The following is an 18341-nucleotide window of genomic DNA, read 5'->3' as shown; positions in this document are numbered from 1 at the left end:
AAGAGGCTGCCTCTGACCCTCTGGTAAAATGTGTGATTCACACGTTATTCAGAAACATTTCCCTAATACTGCAGCGCTGCTGCTCAGGAGGAATCCTGAGCTCAACATTCAGATGTATCAGTCATTTCTGCTGTAAGATGAAGATTTGAATCAATATAGAGACCTGAATGTTTTCTTTGGTTTATATGAACTGAAGAAGTGAACAACATGTGAGATCAGATCGTTGTGTCAATCAACAATTTAAATAGTGACAGCTTCAGTGGTCTGTTTACGTTTCCTGTCATGATTCAATGAGCCTTCAATTCATTGTAATTAGGAATTAAACAGCCGACCCCCACGGTGTGCCCAGTTAAAGGATCATCTGTAGAATCTGAGTGTCCATGTTGGTTGTTGTAGATGTTGGGACCTCACAGAAACTCAGCCCTGAACACACATTCCTAAAGAAAAGGGGTGAGGGGGTGTTGAGGTTACGAGAGCACAAGAACCATACGAGCTAACAACTTAAACCTCTAGAGCCATTTCTAAAAAGGTCAAAACATGGACTGAGGCAGACAGATGTCTTCAGAACACACAGCGCGGAACAGACACGGAACACGGAGTCGAACACGCGATAACATCCTGACGTGTGAACGTGACTGTTCACAGGGAGGAGATAAGAAAAGAAAGTGGGTCAGACTGATCTGACATGAATAAAAAAAGTTACTACTGTGCAATCGAACTCTGCTCTCAGCTAGAGCGCGTTCTATCTAAGAGACTTTCTAAGGACGAGGATTTTCACAGAGCTATCACTGATTTTTTTTTGCATTATGGCTTTAAATGAAGTTTTAGAGCTGCCTCAAGCAAATGTTAATGAAACTACTGCAACAAATAAAGGACATTTTTCATAACTGGCATGTTTTCATTAAAAAGAGGCAGAACAAGGATTAAGTGAAGAAAAGAATCATACGATGCATTAATGACTCGTCTGAAGCAGCCAGAGGAAAAGTCCCGTTATTTTCTTTGTTGCATTCTATTAATCCCTGAAGGAGAAACACTCTTTCTGCCTGTCCTGCTTCCAACACAGAGGTCAGAGGTCAGACAGAGGCCTGTTCCTGTCCAGCGTCCGCCTCTTCCTCACACTGAGCAAGAAGCTGCTTATTATTCACTGGCTCTCAGTATTTTGTTCTTTGTTTTATTTTCATTTAAATCTGACAGCTCTGGTCTCGCCATCACACACCATCCACAGCTGCTCACCCTCATCCTCGTGTCCCGGGGGGAGGATCCTCTCGCGGATGGTGTAGTTGGCGGAGAATCCCTCTCTGGCGATGGCGTTGTCGGTGGTGATAGTCATGGAAAGGATGCCCGTGTAGGAGATCACTCGGCCCGGGGACGTCTGGCCGCAGTATCTGCCGATGTGAGGACCCACTGTGAGGGGGGGGGGGGGGAAGAGGAGGAAGGAGAGAACATCAGCTTCATCGCTCATCAACCGCAGAGTGCTTGTATAATTCACTTTGTCCTTCGCTGCTGTCCGGGGAAATGTTTTGTGACTTCAGGCAAAAACACTCGAGCTCGTTCTGTCTGTTCTGTCCAATTTAGATTAAAAGCCTCCAAAAGTTTCATGTGCAGCTGATCGGCTCCGGCCTCACACCTCTGAGGAGAGCTGTGACACCTCTGAGACAGGAGTGAAGGTGAGACAGCAGGTAGCTGACACACTCACCTCCAGAGCATATTGTATTTGTGTTTTTTAATCAATTTATTAGAAAAATAATCACAAGAAACAAAAATTTGTTTTTGTGGTATTTGTGCGAGAGTTTTACAGATAAAAGGTTTAATGTGTGTTTTAATGTGTAACAGAGCGCCTCAGACTTCATCCTTATCTGAAGGAACAATGTGTTCGGTGGAGATATTGTATCTGCAGCTTCTCCAAGACTCACACTGAGTCTAACATGTTACAAAAATTAGACTTTTCTAACAACCCACTTCAGCTCTGAGGCAAAAAAAAAAAAAAAAACGACCAAAAGGAAAAACACGAGGCGATCGCAGTGGAATGCCGAGCTCCAGTAATCTGATGGATTATGTTTATCAGTTACACTTTAAAGGAGGTAGGCGACAATCTGTGACGGATTACATTTTCAGCTATTTCAGCCTTATCGGAGGGGCTGTGAAATGGATTTTTTTGCTGTAAGGCTGTCGGTTGAAGCAGTCGACCCGGGAAAAAAGGGAACAATCCTGCAGGCGATGGTGGGGGGGGGTTCATATGCATTTAAAGAACTGGTCCTATCTGAAGCAAACGACATGAATAACTTAAATTCCAGCATTCTACACATCCACCAGCTCTGAAGATGAATTAGTGTCAGTGACACTTTTCCCTCTTTGATTAATGTCCGATCGCTTTCCCTCAAACCTTTGTAAATATTCTTCGGACAGATGTGGAACCTGAGTCCTGCTCGCTCCTCAGAGTCAAACTCACAAAGATAAAAAAAGAGTGTTTAGTGATAAGGATCCATCGTTTCTGTCGGCCAAATTCAGGAATTTTAAAGGAATTAAAACAAATAAAGGGCACTTGATGAAATGTGGATTTACTTTTGAAGAGCAGATTTCCAGCTTTCAAAGGAAGTAAAAAAAAAGGAGCAGTGCATCATGGGAATGTTTGATGTTTGTGTTAGCAGGCGTTTGATGGGATGAAGAACTACATCCTGGTCTTAACCCTGCTGCAGAGATGCTTTGTTATCTGCACTGACACACATGTTCACTCTGCAAACACAGGAACAGCCTCAACACACACACACACACCTGAATGCACACACACACACACACACACACACACAGATCGTTTGACAGGAAAAGCCCTGGCATGTTATGTATGCTGGCACGGCTTTAAAGTGCATGTCACTGTCTGTATACCTGTGCCAGCCTTTGTGTCCCCATGTTCCCATGCCAGTCTCCTCCCTGGCAATAATCAGGCAAAGCTTTGGGCACAGCAGTGAGTATTGTGGGCATCCTGGCAGCAGGCAAAGGCCCGTCCAAGGTATGTAGCTTTCACCATTATCTGCACACTGTACGGCTAATTAGACAACAATGGAAGCCGAGAAGCGGCGTCCAAGTGAGGGGAGGAGTGTGAACAGAGGGGAGAGCAGGTTGCGTCGCCGCCGCTCATGTGCACAGAGCTGCTCTTTTTTCCAAATGTGGTTGGTAAAGGAACAATGAGCAGGCTGTGAAGGAGTCTCTCTGTCACTATGAGTACATCCAGCCTCCATGCGCTCAGTCAGAGATGTTATTTATTATCACCTGCTATAAGACATTTGATTCACTTCCTGGTGCTAGAAGGCAGGTTTTAGATCTTTATACTGAGCTAAGCTAACTGGCTGCTGACTGTACTGTAACATCATACAGTATTCATGAGGAGGATATTCCATCGTCTCTGATCAGTCAGCAGGAAAGTGTGTTTCCCAAACTGCCAAACTATTAACCCTCAATGCAGAATCAGCATCCTGGTTGGAGCTCAGGATGTTTTCCTCTGGAGATAAAAACAACTTTAAACTTAAACGCACATTTCATACGTCGATCTGGAGAGTACCAAAGTGTTGGAACATGTTTTCTGCCCCCTGAGGTTGAAAGTAGTTCATCCTTCAAAGGCTCGTTGTATCACAAAGTGGGCCTGTTGCTCCTTTTTTACCAGGGTGTTGCTAAACACAAGCTATCCCACAATGCACTGCACATTCTGAACACCAGTTTTGAAACACCCTAGGTGACTCGTTTTGGTTTACTGTTCAGCAGACAGGCCGGGTCCTTGTTTGTGATCAGAGCAGCCTGTTTGACATGCTGAGTCCTCTGTAGGCCGGACCGTCTTATTTAATGATGTTTTTGACACACAGCTAGTATGGATCACCTTTTAATAAGAAGCCAGTTCAGAGCAAGGGACCTTTAGTGTTCACCTTTTTTTAAATTAGCGTCCGAACTTGACATTTTTGTGACCTTTTGTTTTGTAGCCTTTGTTAAAATCAGCATGTTTTGCTTGGTTGAAAATGACACGCATCACAAAAAGTCAACAAAATGTCAACAGAGGAGTAAAATCCTCTGTTGATCATGACTGATATGGACCAGCACAGCCGATCAGGACATCAAAATACTTCTGTTCTGTGAATCTGAGATTTCACAATAATGTAATTATGTTTATTATTTGTTTGTATTTCAGGCTCTACTGCTTCATGCTGCCTTCATCAACCTATTTCCCGCCTCCGTCCTTCAGACTCTTCTCACCTGCAGGGAAGTCATCCGCCCCTTGTTCTCCACACTCCTCCTCGCCTTCACCTCCACATGTCTCTGCCTGTTTACTGCCTGCTTCCTGTCAGCTTCCACAGGGTGAAGCTGTCCTGGAGCTCCTCTCATCCTTCACACCGTCCCCCCACCGCTCCTCCCTCACCTCTCTTCAATTATCTCAGCTTTTTCTGAAGCAGCCTGGCTGTTTCTCACAGTCTCACTTTTTCCTACATTCTGTTTTAAATTGATTTGTCTCACATTATCTGACCACATAAAACACATACGTGAACATGTTTTGAGCTTGCTGGCCTGGTTTTGTATATTTTTAGTTCAATGTGTGAAAAAAAAGTGCTTTTAAAACTGAAAATTGAATCCTGTCTCAGGTATAAAGAGCTTTGCGTGATCAGTTTTCAGCTGGTTTGGTTGGAATCTGTGCTCCTGTGATCAGCAGCTCAAAATAAGATCAACGCATTTTGTCCTCTTTTCTTATCAGCTCCTATACTTCAGGATTTTCTCCATCATTTGCCTCACCTGCAGGGAAGCCATCCCAGATCTCCAGCCAGTCGTATCGGCAGAGGGCGCCCGGCGGCGGCGTGGTGTCCGGCTCCATGTCGAAGCTGTCGAACTCCACCACGATCTCCGACATCTTGGGGGCGAAGATCATAAAGGTGCACTCCAGGTTGTTGGGGTACTTCTCGGGGAAGCCCGGAGTCTTGATGACGCCTCTGGGAGCCGTGAAGTTCCTGGAACATTCTGGACCTGCGAGACAGACAGAAGACGAGTTTTTAAAACGTCAGGAGGTGTTTGGACAGAGTGAGTGATTCTCGCCTGGACCGAGGTGTGAACTCTGCAGGGTTAGAGGGCAGTGAGGGGTCATACCGGGAGGGGTTCTCACATTTGTCACTTTGAATAGAACTTCAACTCCTTAAGTCCATGTCGACAATTAGAGGATTAAAACACAAAATAAAACCTCTGCAGCCCCAGAATGATGTTGTGAGTAACCTTTGAGTCAGTTTGGACTCTTGCTGCAGATTTCTGACCTTTTCTGTCTTTACTGTGGCATAAAAAACACATACACTCCAGAAACACACACACTGTAAACTAAATACCATCAGGCCTCTGACCTTTCTGCTTTGGCAGCTCAAACACTTTTAAAGCTTTGACCTCTCAACACTTAAGCATGAAAAAATATGACTTTTAGACTGAAAATGTCACATTTTTCTGGAGAGGAATCCTCTTCTTCAGATTTAAACCTGATCAGACCCTGAATCGCTGACATATGTAGATCATTTTGTTTTATTGACACAATTCATGTCATCTCTGTCCAATCAGACGAGCCCCGCTGTGATTGGGCCCCTCCCCCTGCCGGAGCCGCCGCTGTCTGTGTTGTGACTGGAGTGGGGTTGTTTGACTGGTATTTATTGACCGTCTCAGACAATGTGAGCCTGATCGTGGACAACAACACACACACAACCCTGTTAGCTCACTGGACACATCCACACAGACCAACCGAAGTATTCCACCAGCCGTTACTCATGATTTGTTTGCAGCATCATCAGCATTATCGTTTTCTCTGCAGTAAACAAGCACAGACGATCTGGCTTTGTCTTTACTGCACTTCCTGTTTTGGTTCCCATCATTTTCCTATTAAGGTCTTCAGTTTCGTTTGCTGATCCTTCAGTATTTGTTGTTGTACAACTTAAACATGATGGTACCTCACATAAAAAAGATTTCTCACTGCAGACAGTATGATCAGTAAAACGAATCTTTCTAAAGAGCAGGGAGGTGGAAATATTTTCTTGAAACTCCAGAAATGTGACAGAATCCTCTGGGTCTGTTACACATGCATACATACTGCCAGAGAGGCATTAAACTCTTTGATTTCAAAGGTTGTTTTGAAGCTTTTCCTGTAAAATGTTTGTCATCAAAAGAACCTAGATGCTGCTCTGCACATCTTTTATACAACGATTTATAGGTTAGACAGCAATTCTAGTGTTTACCTGATGACACCGTTTACATCACCTGCTGTATTAGAGGGAGCAGAGACATTTATACACAACCAAGGACCTTTATTGATATGAATGTGCTTTAAAATCTGCAAACTCTCAAAGATTCTCCTTGTCAACATGTCACAGTCGGACTCAGTCGCATGAAAGCCTCGTCCTGATTTTCATCATTACATAATGAAACCCTTTCAAAACTCAGCGTCGTCGCTGCCTCCCGATGAAAGTACAAACGGACCAGCTGGACCACTTGGCAGCTGTTATGTCGTTGCCATCTTTTGTACACAAGCCACAGTCGCATCCACGCCGTCGAAGCCGCTCATGAAGAATCTCAGCGTCACCTCGCATCAGTCAACCAGCTGGCAGTTCACACCGCACTTGTCGTAAAAAGTGACACAAGCGAGTTTACAAGAGAGTGACTGATCTCTGCGAGATGACGGCGACACGAGGGTCAAGCATCGCTCAGAGGCACGGACACTGTACTGTGTGTGTGTGAGACAGAGAGAATCTAAAGAGGCTTCTCGGGTTGCCAGGCCAGATGTGACCTGCATGTTATCTTCTGAGCATGCCGGTAAACATTAATACTCTGACACACACACACACACGGGTGGACCCCTCGCTGTTGACACAGGTGGTGTCATTAAAAGGGCGACATGATAAATGATGAGGAGGGATGAGACAGGCTTCGATCCTCAGCTGGCACAGAGTCTGTGTGTGTGTGTGTGTGTGTGTGTGTGTGTGATGTGCAGATGGGTTGCTTAAATCTAGGTTGAGAAATCTGTGATGCTGTATGTCTGTTAATAATGTGATTTCATGGTAACTGAACTCAATGGAAATCTAAACTGATGTTTGCAGGTTTTCATTTTAGAAGTGAACACTTATTTTTTTGGCTAATAGTTTATCAGCACGCTGAAAATAAAGGGACTCAATAATGTTACAATATTCCTTTAAAAACATCCTGAAATCCTGAAAAACAAAACCATTTCAAAATAAGAGTCTGAATGTTTTCCAGATCCCTGCTCCACATGTGTTTGCATACTGGCATGCGGTTGCATACATGGTGTGTTGAAGCATATCCGTGTTGTTGTGGTACTAACATGCAGCCATTCTTTCCTTCAACAATGCTACGCTCTCATTGGTCCATCCATCCCCTTTCATCTTTTTTATCAACGACCCTTCAATCAGCTGAGGCTTGAAGTGGCTGCAGACAAAAAAAGAAAAGGACGGAGGCCGACATGTGTTTCTGGTTTGAGGAGCTGGGACAAATATAGGACGATGAAGAGGCCTCGCTTGGTGATTATTTATGAATGAAACGGGCGCTGGGGTCAGCGGAGGGTGGAGCTGCGGTTATAAGAGACTCGGATGTGACCGGCTGCTACAACCTCGATGCTCATTAGTCTTGAGATTTACGCACCGCCGCCGCCGAGTGCCATCTTTAAAAAGACGCAGAGAACATGTCATGTGATGGAGCTGCTTTCTGTGGCAGTGTGTGGAGGTTTGCTTGTAGTAATGACAGACGGAGAAGAGAAGGACGAAGCCACAGACAGATACACAGAGTCGGCAGAAACATGTGGATCTGCTGAAAAGAGAACCGTGTTATTTAATTTACGTATAACAAGGCTTCGTCCATCGCCTCATGGCTACATGTGCAGCTTCCTGTGTGGAAGTCACACACTCTGCGTGCCCAACTGTTCACCCCGACGTGGACACAAAGAGGTTTTGTGATACGATGGTAAGATCGCATGACAGCTGCCTTTAAACACTGAGAGACAACAGTCATTGAAAGCGTGACCACAAAGCACAATGCTGCTGTTTGTCTGAAGATCTTATCCCAAAAATCTGGTTTCCTGAATGTCACGAAAACACAGTAAATCCTCCCTTCCTCTCATGTTCGCTAAACTAAGATCAGTATCAGAGAAATATGTTTTTATGACTCCACAGCAGCAGTTATGCATTTGGAAAAGTGATATCTGAAGAATGTATTGACATCACCTCTTCGTTCACTCGGACTGCAGATTAACCAGATTACATTGTTTACTGTCACTGTGAGTGTGGGCTCAAACGTTTCCGTGGGATTATTAATTTATGTTCACACTTGTCATGACTGGTATGTGGGGAGCATGTGTATATGGTCAACAGCTTGGCAGAGCCTGGGTCCCTCTAACCCAAAGAGTTGTTATTGTCTCCGACGCGTCAGGGTCGACTACTGGATACAAAAAAAGATCTGAGGTCAAAAGACATAAGGAAGAGACAGAAATGGAGCCACTGAGACAAAGAAGAGTGCGACTGCCTGTTTGTAACCAGAGCAGCGACTCATTCATTTTCAGCATGCTGCCCGGACTCTAATGGTTTTTAAATGTGGCGAGAAGGAAGCCAGCCACATGGCAGGGGGATTACCTGAACGCTGTTTTTAACTTGTTAGGAGGTAGAGGACCCATATTGAGGCCAGCGCACACACACACACACACACACACACTGTGCATACACACATTGTGCCCTAGTTTCAGAGGCCCTCTTCGATGCCAGAGCATCCATCTCGTCTGCAGGTCACCCCTGCTGTCTCCAAGGACAAACAGCCCATTAGCTAAATGAGCCTGGGGTCCCACACACCTGTCTGCTGCACACACACACACAAAGGGAACCCTATACACACGGCATTACAAAGAAGGACGAATACATGCATGTAGAAACACAAAAGACTCATCTGTATATACAACATGCCGAGGAACATGAAGGTTGAACTGAACACATCCCAGCGTCCATCCTGCAGGGAGCTAAGAGAGGAGGCAGCGGCTGAATGTGATCAACAACAACAGGAAGTCATGCAAACTGTTCCTAACAATCACTAGGTGGGGCAGCAACAGCATGCGGGACACACAGGTCTGACAGTTCCTCGTGTTATTGATCAACAAACTGCATTAATAAAAGACACTCGGAGCGCTGCGTGACACAGAGCAGATTACACTAATGACAGATCACATGTTCTTCATCACAGATTTTCCTGGCAGAGGCTGAGGTTCAAAGCTACATTTAACTTTGAACAATTCAACAAAAACCTGCTGACGAAGATCAAAAGCTCCACAACAGATTGTAAACGGACCTCGTGGACTTGATATGATGTAAGGAGCGAGATGTTTAAAGGTTTCATTCACTTCCATCCACACAGACCAAGAGAGCCCACAGTCTAATCTGTGAGCTGGTGGTCTCCAGCTGCTCCTGGATGACCTTGGGAAGGGTCACAAGGTTACAGGGGCCGACTACACTGATCTCTGAGAGAGCTGCAGGAGAAAATCAACAACATTTAACAAGAAGAGCAACGCTTCAGCCCAAAAGTCCACAGAGATGGCGGCTGCCATTGACCAACAGCTGGGCCCGTACACCTGATTTATCTTCCTCCGCCTGCTGCCTCTTCCCCAAGATGAAGTATTAGCTCAGTGGATCAGATTCACACGCTGCACTGCTCCTCTTCTCAAGGCCTTACACCTTCCCGTGGATAATATCAGGTGTCTATTTCATCCGAAAATGAGGTTGTAATTTTCTGAAATAAATGGCAAGGTGCCCCAAACTTTACAGCGAGTGTGAATCCCAGTCTCATCATTTTATCACAGAGATCAAAGCTCAGATATAAATCATCGGAATCTTTGTGGAAAAAAAAGAAAAATGTTCAGGACCAGAGTCCTTTCAAAGCTGACCTACTTCAAAGATTTATTACACTGACTCTCTAATAACATGCTGTCAGTCATCATCAGTCACAGCTACACTTTGCACCCTAAAAAGTCGATTTTTAGTTTCACAAGCAGAGCTTTGTAGAGCAGAAAGAGACCAACGCAGGCCTCTAACCTCACTCATACAGCGACCGTCTTTCTCATTTAAGCACAAACGAGCACTTGCCCGTCGATTCTTCACTGTACAATGAAGCGCCATCTAACGCGCGTCCTGGGGACACCTGGGGACTGTTATTCCTGGACCATGTGATTCTAGCTCTCTGGGGTCCAAACAAAAAGAGATGAGGAGGAATCTCAAGGTTTTTTTTTATCTGATTTATCTCTGGCTCTCATTGGTGGAAAATTAAAGTGGTCACAGGAGACTCGTCGTTTTTGGCGGCAACTCAAGCAGACCCAGGAGGGAAGAGCAAAATACAAATGTAGGACATGGGAGCGAGGTTCCTTCCTCGACAGGCCGCACTGTTTATGTAGGTCTATCCTGCTAGCATCCTGCCCCAGCTGGGACTCGCTGTTCAGATGAATTCTGGGTCTTCGAGTTTATTTGGCCTCCAGCTTAGAGGTCAGTGTACCAGAGGTTCAGCTCCTGCTGTTTGGACAGCCACAGAAGTCAAACATGGAGATGTATTTTTAAACCCTGATTTCTCAGAAAGGTCAAAAGGCTGTCATTCTCCGGTTTTATTAAAACAAACAAGGAACGCTGCGTTTGTGTTGCTGCAGTTTGTTGAAGTTAGACACGTTTTAGTGTCAGTGAGAGTTTACAGGCTGATGTTCCAAATACATGTGTAAGGGATAAGTGCTTATTCAGTTTATAATGAGTCCGTTTTGTAGTTCTTCTACCATCCATCTACTTTCTTAACCTGCCTAATCCTACACAGGGTCACATGCAGAGCGGTTGGCACACCCCGAACAGGTCACCAGTCTATCACAGGACCACACAGGGACAAACAAACACTCACATCTGCACCTACACCACCTGCAGAGTCCCCAATAAACCTAACATGCATGTCTTTACAATGTGGGAGGAAGCTGGACCATCCAGCCAAACTGCACACAGCAAGGCCGGCCGGCAGGTTTGAACCAGGAACCTTCATGTGAATCGACTCTCAGCAGCAGCACTGCCACATTCAAATCTGTATTTCTGTATTTCTGTTTCCTCGCACAGCACAGGTACAGTCCAGTCCAGGCTTTTTAGTTTATCTGCAGCTGCCGTCATAACGGCTGTCAGCCTTCTGAAATATGTAAAATATGTAAAAAGAAATTCAGATTATCTGACATGGTGCAGCCTCCAGAAAAACTGCAGCTGAATTTAAATGGACTGTTTTCCATGAGGCGATTCATCACATTCAGAGGAGTGGCTGGAAAACAGCTGAGGTCCACAGACCAAGTCACACACCTGTCTTGAAGACCTCGTAGCGGACGGAGAATCCTGCACCGTGCGTCTCGTAGTCGGAGACAAACTTGATGAGGAGCTGGCTGCCGCTGGAGATGATGGGAGAGGGCGCGATTTTCCCACAAAACTTCCCCAGCATGGGGGAGAGCTCGTCGCCGCCGTTGTAAACTTCAACATAGTCGTACCTGTAGGAGAGGAGATACAGGTTAGCACTGATGATCTTCTTTATAATCTGTAAGCACACTGTAGTCTGATATATTCATGTCAAATGAGTGCATGTAGTTCACACTGATACAAAAACATCTGCTCCTTCACAAGTATGTGTGGGTACAAATATGAAGCAGAGAGTCTCTGAGATTGGACCTGAGGTGCTTCTATTGCACAGTGAGACAAAGTGGTAACAGAAATATGAACACACAGCAGCGCGAAGCACCAGGAGGCGGCGTGCATCCCACTGAGAGGCTCCATCAGTCTGTGCAGCCTGCGGACCTCCCACCACCGCTGCAGCACCTCATCCTTTACCAGCCGACGCCCTTCTGTCCACCCACTGTCCGCTTCACAACATCTCAAACGTGTGTGTGAGTGTGTTCTCTGCAGTGTCTGAGTGTGTGACTGTGTGTGTTTGTGTTTTTGTATGTGCATTTTAATAAGTACAAATAACAGAGACACAGAGTACAGACTGCAGACTACATTCATTATGGCTGATATTTAAAAATGTTGTCTTTTTATATTATTTGTTGGCTTGAGACCAAGTTTCACAAGTTAAATACTGCACAAAAAATCCTATTTATTTATCTAAAGCATGCTGTGATGGATGGCTTTGCAGATTTTAAAGAACGTTTCTGGAGGACTGAGGAGGAAAAGATTCAAAGAATCCCTGAAGGTGATTTTCAGGTGAAATTATGTAACAGTTTATTTCAAACTCTTAAATGTATTGATAGTATTCACCAGAAGTTATGAAATGTAGCAATGAAACATGTAGAGCACAGCAAACACACAATAAAAGACCAAAAAGCATGAAAAGGAATGAGGATGGCTGAAGCAGTGACTGATAAAAGGTAACCAGTCATAATTAATGAAAAAAGGAAGAATGCTGCCCCTGACTGTGGAACCACATATCCACATCCTGCCATAAGACCGTTTTGTCAGATTGAATTTTTCAGTGAAACCCGTTGCTGTCTCCTCTGGCTGTGTTACATCAAGGTTCAGGGTCCATCTCAGAGGTTTGCCGACGGGCTTCAGGCTGAAGGAACGTCCACACTATTTATAAGAAAATAATTGCAGCTGGAGCCCACATAGTTCCAATGTTCTACCCGTTACACAGCATGACAGCAGAATAACAGCACTTATTGAGGGCTTTGCATACCAACATGTACACATTATGTTATCAGGAGGGCTGAGAGCTCATCACTGGAGAGATTCCTGACAGATAATCTGACCTGACCGTCTGGATTTCAGGGTGGGAAAAACCAGAAGGCTGTCAGAGCTGAGGCTTCTATCACTGCTTGTCTGAAAACATGGCGGATCTGTTTGGATAAGTGTTCTGCATGTACAGCATATTAAACAGAGCCTCTTCCTCCTACAGCCAGCTGTGGAAACAACAATCCAGGGCTGGTATGGATAAAGGAGAACAGCGGTAGCTACAGAACTGGGACGTGCGAGCGATGGCGTCCTTGAGTAAGACAGAAAATCCATACGAGCTTCAGGGGCTTTCAGCCTGACCTCTGACTCCTCAGACAGGAGGACAGAGAGTTCTCCTGAGGAGCGTATGTAGGATGTTATAATAGCCCTGGCCAGCAGCAGAGCAGTGGAATCACAGGAATGTATGTCTAACAAGACTTTCCCTACAGAAAAACACGCACCCTGACTTACAGAGACAGATAACCAGGCTAGTGTTAATGTATGTGCTACAGCTGAACCAGATAAAAAAACCTATAGCTCCCAAACACAGAACTTCCTCAGCTCCTGCAGACTGGTGGTGTTCCTCATGGCTAACAGCATTACTGCACAGACAGCTTGTTAGGGGCTAGTTATCAAAGAGTCTGTTCATGGAAACATTAGTTTCACTCTGCCTGGTCTGTGACAGACATGTTGACTGTACAGTTTTGTTCTGTGTTAACAGCACTGCACAAACAAAGGCAAACAAAGGCACACGTTTCTGGAGTTACAGGTAACAAATATTATAAAATCTTAATGCTTCCCTTTATTTAACACACAGAAATGGGGACCAAGCAGATTTATCCAGGCCTCAAAAGATGGATTTAAAGCCGATTCTGTTCATAACCTGTATGGATAGACTATCTTGGAAGTAGCCAAGAGACGGATGGGGTCTTACTTGATGACCTGAGAATCCTGACTCTGCTTTCTGCAGCCAAGTGTGAGAATCAGGACCTGGGTTCTCAGGAAAAGGTGTTTAAGTATCTTTTTAACAAGTGATGGAAGAACGGAGCGGGAGATCGGCAGGTGGATTTTGTGGCACCTCCACTGATGCAGACATCTGTAGTCTGTGATGAGGACTAACAAGGAAGCGTGCAGCATGCCTTACATAAGCTGACATGCTGCAAGTTATTATTTTAAACAAATGTTTGTTGAACAGTTGCTGACACTGATTATAAATGACTTAAACACAGACATTTTAATTTTCCATATTTTTAAACATACCCTGGCGCTCAGGCAGCTGGAGGCATAAACAATGTTGTGTAAATTGAGGTTTGTGTGCCGCCGGTGTAAAAACAAACTCTTTTTATTTCCTCTGACTCTGAGTCACACTCCATGTGTTCTCAGACGGTTTTACATTCCCGGTGAGAAACGGACTTAAGTGCTCACTTGTAAAGTCTTACTGCCGGCGGTGATGTTCAGGTGATGGCATTTTTATTCATAGCATCAAACTTCCTTCACTACTATGTCTCACAGAGGCTCATAAAAGAGGAGACATAGGGAGGTGTGTGTGTGTGTGTGTGTGCAGATGGCTGCAGTCAGTCAGTCAGTCAGGTCAGTCACTCCAGTCAGTCCTGCAGGCAGGCGGTGTTTACACAGACAGGCCATTTAATGAAGTGGGTCTGTCTCTTCACACTCTAGTTAAGAAGAGCCTCTCAGTCTGCAGCCCTGCAGCCTCCTCTCCATCCACTCACATCACTCATTAACCACACCGGCCATTCATGCCCTGCAAATGCAGCTGTCCGTAGCCAATGCCTTGCTCAAGGGCAGAACAGTCGGCATACCATCTGGAGGCCCAGGAGCAGATGTTTAAATTAACATTTTACGCTATTAACCGACTCTTAGTCCCAGTAAGGTACAGAACAGTAAAGGCAGGCGGGACACGTGGAGCCTAATAAGCCACCAGCCAGCCGAGGTGTGCGGGAAGGTCAGACACTGAATACAAACACTGCAGCGGTGACGCAGGACATGCAGCTAAACCAGAAATCTGAGGAAACGTGTGAGGCTTCCTACTTTAAACACAAACCAGTAACACAAACAGCACAAATCTGATTTACTCATCAATAAAATCTGATAGTCTGTCAGTAATTCTGTAACATAAATCACAAATAAGTCCTTAAAGGTCCACACTGGCATTAGAAAGAATCACTTTGCAGTGTCAATAATAATAATCCTTTATACATGGGCTCCTACAGTTCTTATAGTGTAGGCTGTCCACATATTATTTTTCTTTGGCTACTGGGCAGTCAAAGAATTACTGAACAAGAAATTAAACATTAACCTGACGGCCACAGAGGTCTGAAGACTTTCACAGAGACAGGCCAGAAAATTGGCTGCTTGGAAACATCAATACTATGTGTAGTTATACTATGAATGACCACTCTTGTGTTGACAGCTTGCTAAGACAGCTACAGCAGCTAATGCTAGGGCTAGCTGTGTCAGCAGCATTGTCCAAAAAAGGCTGATTGGTCAAAGGAAAGACATCTGCAGTTATTTCCACTGGCTGCAGAGACACTGAGAGTGTATTACCGTTTTTACAGCGGCCTCTGATACAGTCAGTGCAAACTGATCATATCAGGCCAAATTTAACCCAAATGAGGATGTAGCAGGTTACTCCTTTAAATAAATATGATCCAGACAGAGGGGGATTTTTCACACAGCGCTGCATTCCTTCCTGCCTCATTCCCAAGCTTCTCAGAACACCGAGCACACACCCTCACCCTGCTCCGCTCATACATTAGAGCTCATTAACATACTCGTGGTGTTGTGTTGTGTTGTGTGGCTTTCTCCCAGCGGCTAGCTTCTGACGGCACATCTGGAAGGGATCACAGGAGCATTTATGAGGCAAAGTTTTAACTGTTGTTACTTTCACCTCCTGCAAAGAAGCAGAAGTAAAGCGGGGAGTGACTCAGTGTTTCTGCAGAGCGCAGTCACGCCTCCTTCTGTCCGACGTTCATTTATTCCATCGTCCTCTCTTTCCCCTCGTCTGTGCAAACACCGTCTGCTCTCCACCTTCCTGTCCAGACAGTAAAAGGCTTCTCTGTGCAGCTAAACCAGATTTTCAGGTGTTAAATGTTTGATCAAGCACAGTAATAAACTTTTTGGCAAGCTCCCTTTTCTCCAACGGGCCTCGTCGACCACTGTCTCATTCAGTGATTTCCTTCATTAGCCAGAACGGCCTTTGACCAGCTCAGCAAAAAGAACGGAACCTGTTGCTCTGAGCTGCAGACAGAGAGCGACTGTGTTTAATAACAGACAGAACCACGTGTCAGATCATCACTAGGAGACAGTTTCATACCTAGACCGGTAGTTTATCGTTACTGTCTGCTGGTAAACCACATCAAAAATATGTCAGCCTATTTACAACATGCTGAAAAAGCATTATTTTGTATATTCTGTGTACACAAAGCTTGTTAAGTGGCAAACAGATGTATGTCTACAGAATGAACCTAACCTGAACCCAGAGTAAGCAGTGTTTCTCACTGGTTTCAGCTTTCATCTGTAAATGCCCCCACAATGTGAATGTGTGAACAGATTTTTGTCCTTACAGTGTGCGTAACACAACACACACAGACACACACAGAGGGCATGCTGTAGGCTGCAATGTTCAGATTAAGTACTACATGAGTGGGTTCAGTGTTTGACTGCAGATAAACTCAGCCTGACCAGTCACGTTCAGAGCTCTGCTGGGAGGCTACAGATGGCACGTGTGTGTGTGTTGTATCTGAGTGTGTGAGCAGAAAACACACCACCTGCCATCACACACACACACACACCAGTCCACCCCTTCTTGTTTCTCACCACCCCCATGTTCACCAAAAATCATCTCCAGCTCACTCACACATAGCTGAGTAACCTCAGTAATCAACAATATGAAGTCACAGAATTCTTTTCTACAATCACACTCAGACTCTTGACATTAAATAAATTATATTATTGTTTTTGTACGTGTCTGTGGGCCATACGTTTATTTAGAGACAAACAAAAATATGACAACAGATCATTCCTACTCAATCAATCCTTACTTATATTTAATAGGAATTTGGATCTGCAACCCCCTTGTGATGTCATAAAGGGATAAGCCCCACCCATGACTGGTTCAAGGGTGGGGCTAACTTTAACCAATCAGGAAAAGAGGAAACAAAACAAGCCGCTGAGGATATTAGAAAGCTAGCAAGTAGCATAGCATAGTTCCAGATGTTTACAAACACACAAGTCACTTTTGTCACACCTAAAACAACTGCCACAGGGTTCAGACCGGCTGCAAGCTTTGCATTAGGGGGTTTCGTGTGAGTTTCACAGAGTCCAGCTGCATCTTTGAGTCGGTTCCTTTAAAGCCCAGGTTAGAATGCTTCAAATGAGCTACCATATAAATGTTTTTTTTTATTGAAGCTTCTGGTATGCCAAGATATGACGACGTAGCATTGAATCCATGAGAAATGCTACCTGTGTTTTTGTTCTAGCCACACTGGGGTCTCTGCTTTATTTCTTTTCCACACAGCCAGTCAGTCTTCTAGAAATGGGCGTGGTCAGCATGGCAACATGGAATGTTAGAATGAAAGATCTATGTGTACTTTGAAACTGACCACAAGCCACATTCCATAAATCTCACTCTTAATGTCCTGTCATGTCAAACACATCAAACAAATACATGCAGAAATAATAATGTCTTTCTCTAAAGCCACCCACATTAGGCTGACCAGTGACCGCAGCTGTTCATCAGATTCTCTAAACCCAAATGTGAGAGTCGAAGCTCGGTATCTGCAGTCCGAAGATAGAAAACACTTCCAAAAACATAATTCAGACAAATCCTATTAAAGCCAGGAGACTCATACGCACACAGCCACAGAAAGTCCCTCCTCTGCCCAAAAACAGAGAGGATAGAAACTGGGCCAAGCAGCCACAGTATGAATATCCTCATCCTTCACCTCGGCCCAGTAGATACAAAGCCACGGCAGCACAATCCTGCTGGGAAATTAAAACGGAGGCGAGAAGGAGGTGGAATTTGTTCTCATTTAGGAAGTCTTAATCCGATAGAGGAAGGGAAGAAACGCCGGTTTTCCCCCCACTCAGACTGTTTAGGGACTCTGAAGGATGAAATGAGATTTAGTGTAAACTCATTGGTGTTAAGTGTGGAAAAAGTTAACAGAACAAAATATTTTGGAGAGCAGGAAAGTGTTGTCCACAACCTTTTGTACATATAAATGTCCATGTAAGTCTGACGAGGGAAACTCTAGTCTTAAATAAACACAGAGGGGAGTTTCTGAGTCTGAGACCTGTGAAAGGCAACACTCCACCAGCCATACCTGAGAGATTTGGGAGGAAAAAGGCCCTTTGTCAACCGACACTCCATCCACACCTCTCTAAAGCGAGTTAAGGGCAAAGCAATAAACACTGTGTCACTTCCACTGCACTCCGACATGTGTTAGCCCTCGACAAGTTCATCTGCATTCACAGAGAGGCCTGCCTGGCCGTACGTTCAGCTCCCCGACACATGTGACATTAATTATCCGCCTCTATTCAGACACAAATATAGAAACTCCAGCA

The 18341-nt window shown here is 44.8% G+C and overlaps 1 protein-coding gene across 2 annotated transcripts in view; it reads right to left on the bottom strand.

Annotated features, from left to right (window-relative positions):
- The window catches only part of LOC114450167 (neuropilin-1a-like), a 51862-nt gene that overhangs the window by 21387 nt on the left and 12134 nt on the right, over positions 1 to 18341 (bottom strand). For both annotated transcript variants that reach the window (XM_028428136.1, XM_028428137.1), the window contains exons 3-5: positions 11361 to 11542; positions 4771 to 4998; positions 1234 to 1404 (exon numbers count right to left, since the gene is read on the bottom strand). In XM_028428136.1, coding sequence (XP_028283937.1) covers positions 1234 to 1404; positions 4771 to 4998; positions 11361 to 11542 — 581 coding nt within the window. The remainder of the gene's footprint in view (positions 1 to 1233; positions 1405 to 4770; positions 4999 to 11360; positions 11543 to 18341) is intronic.

This window comes from Parambassis ranga, chromosome 17 (genome assembly GCF_900634625.1).
Source record: "Parambassis ranga chromosome 17, fParRan2.1, whole genome shotgun sequence".
Taxonomy (NCBI): Eukaryota; Metazoa; Chordata; class Actinopteri; family Ambassidae; genus Parambassis; species Parambassis ranga.
The sequence above is the reverse complement of the archived record's forward strand: the minus strand, read 5'-3'. Positions and strand labels throughout refer to the sequence as shown.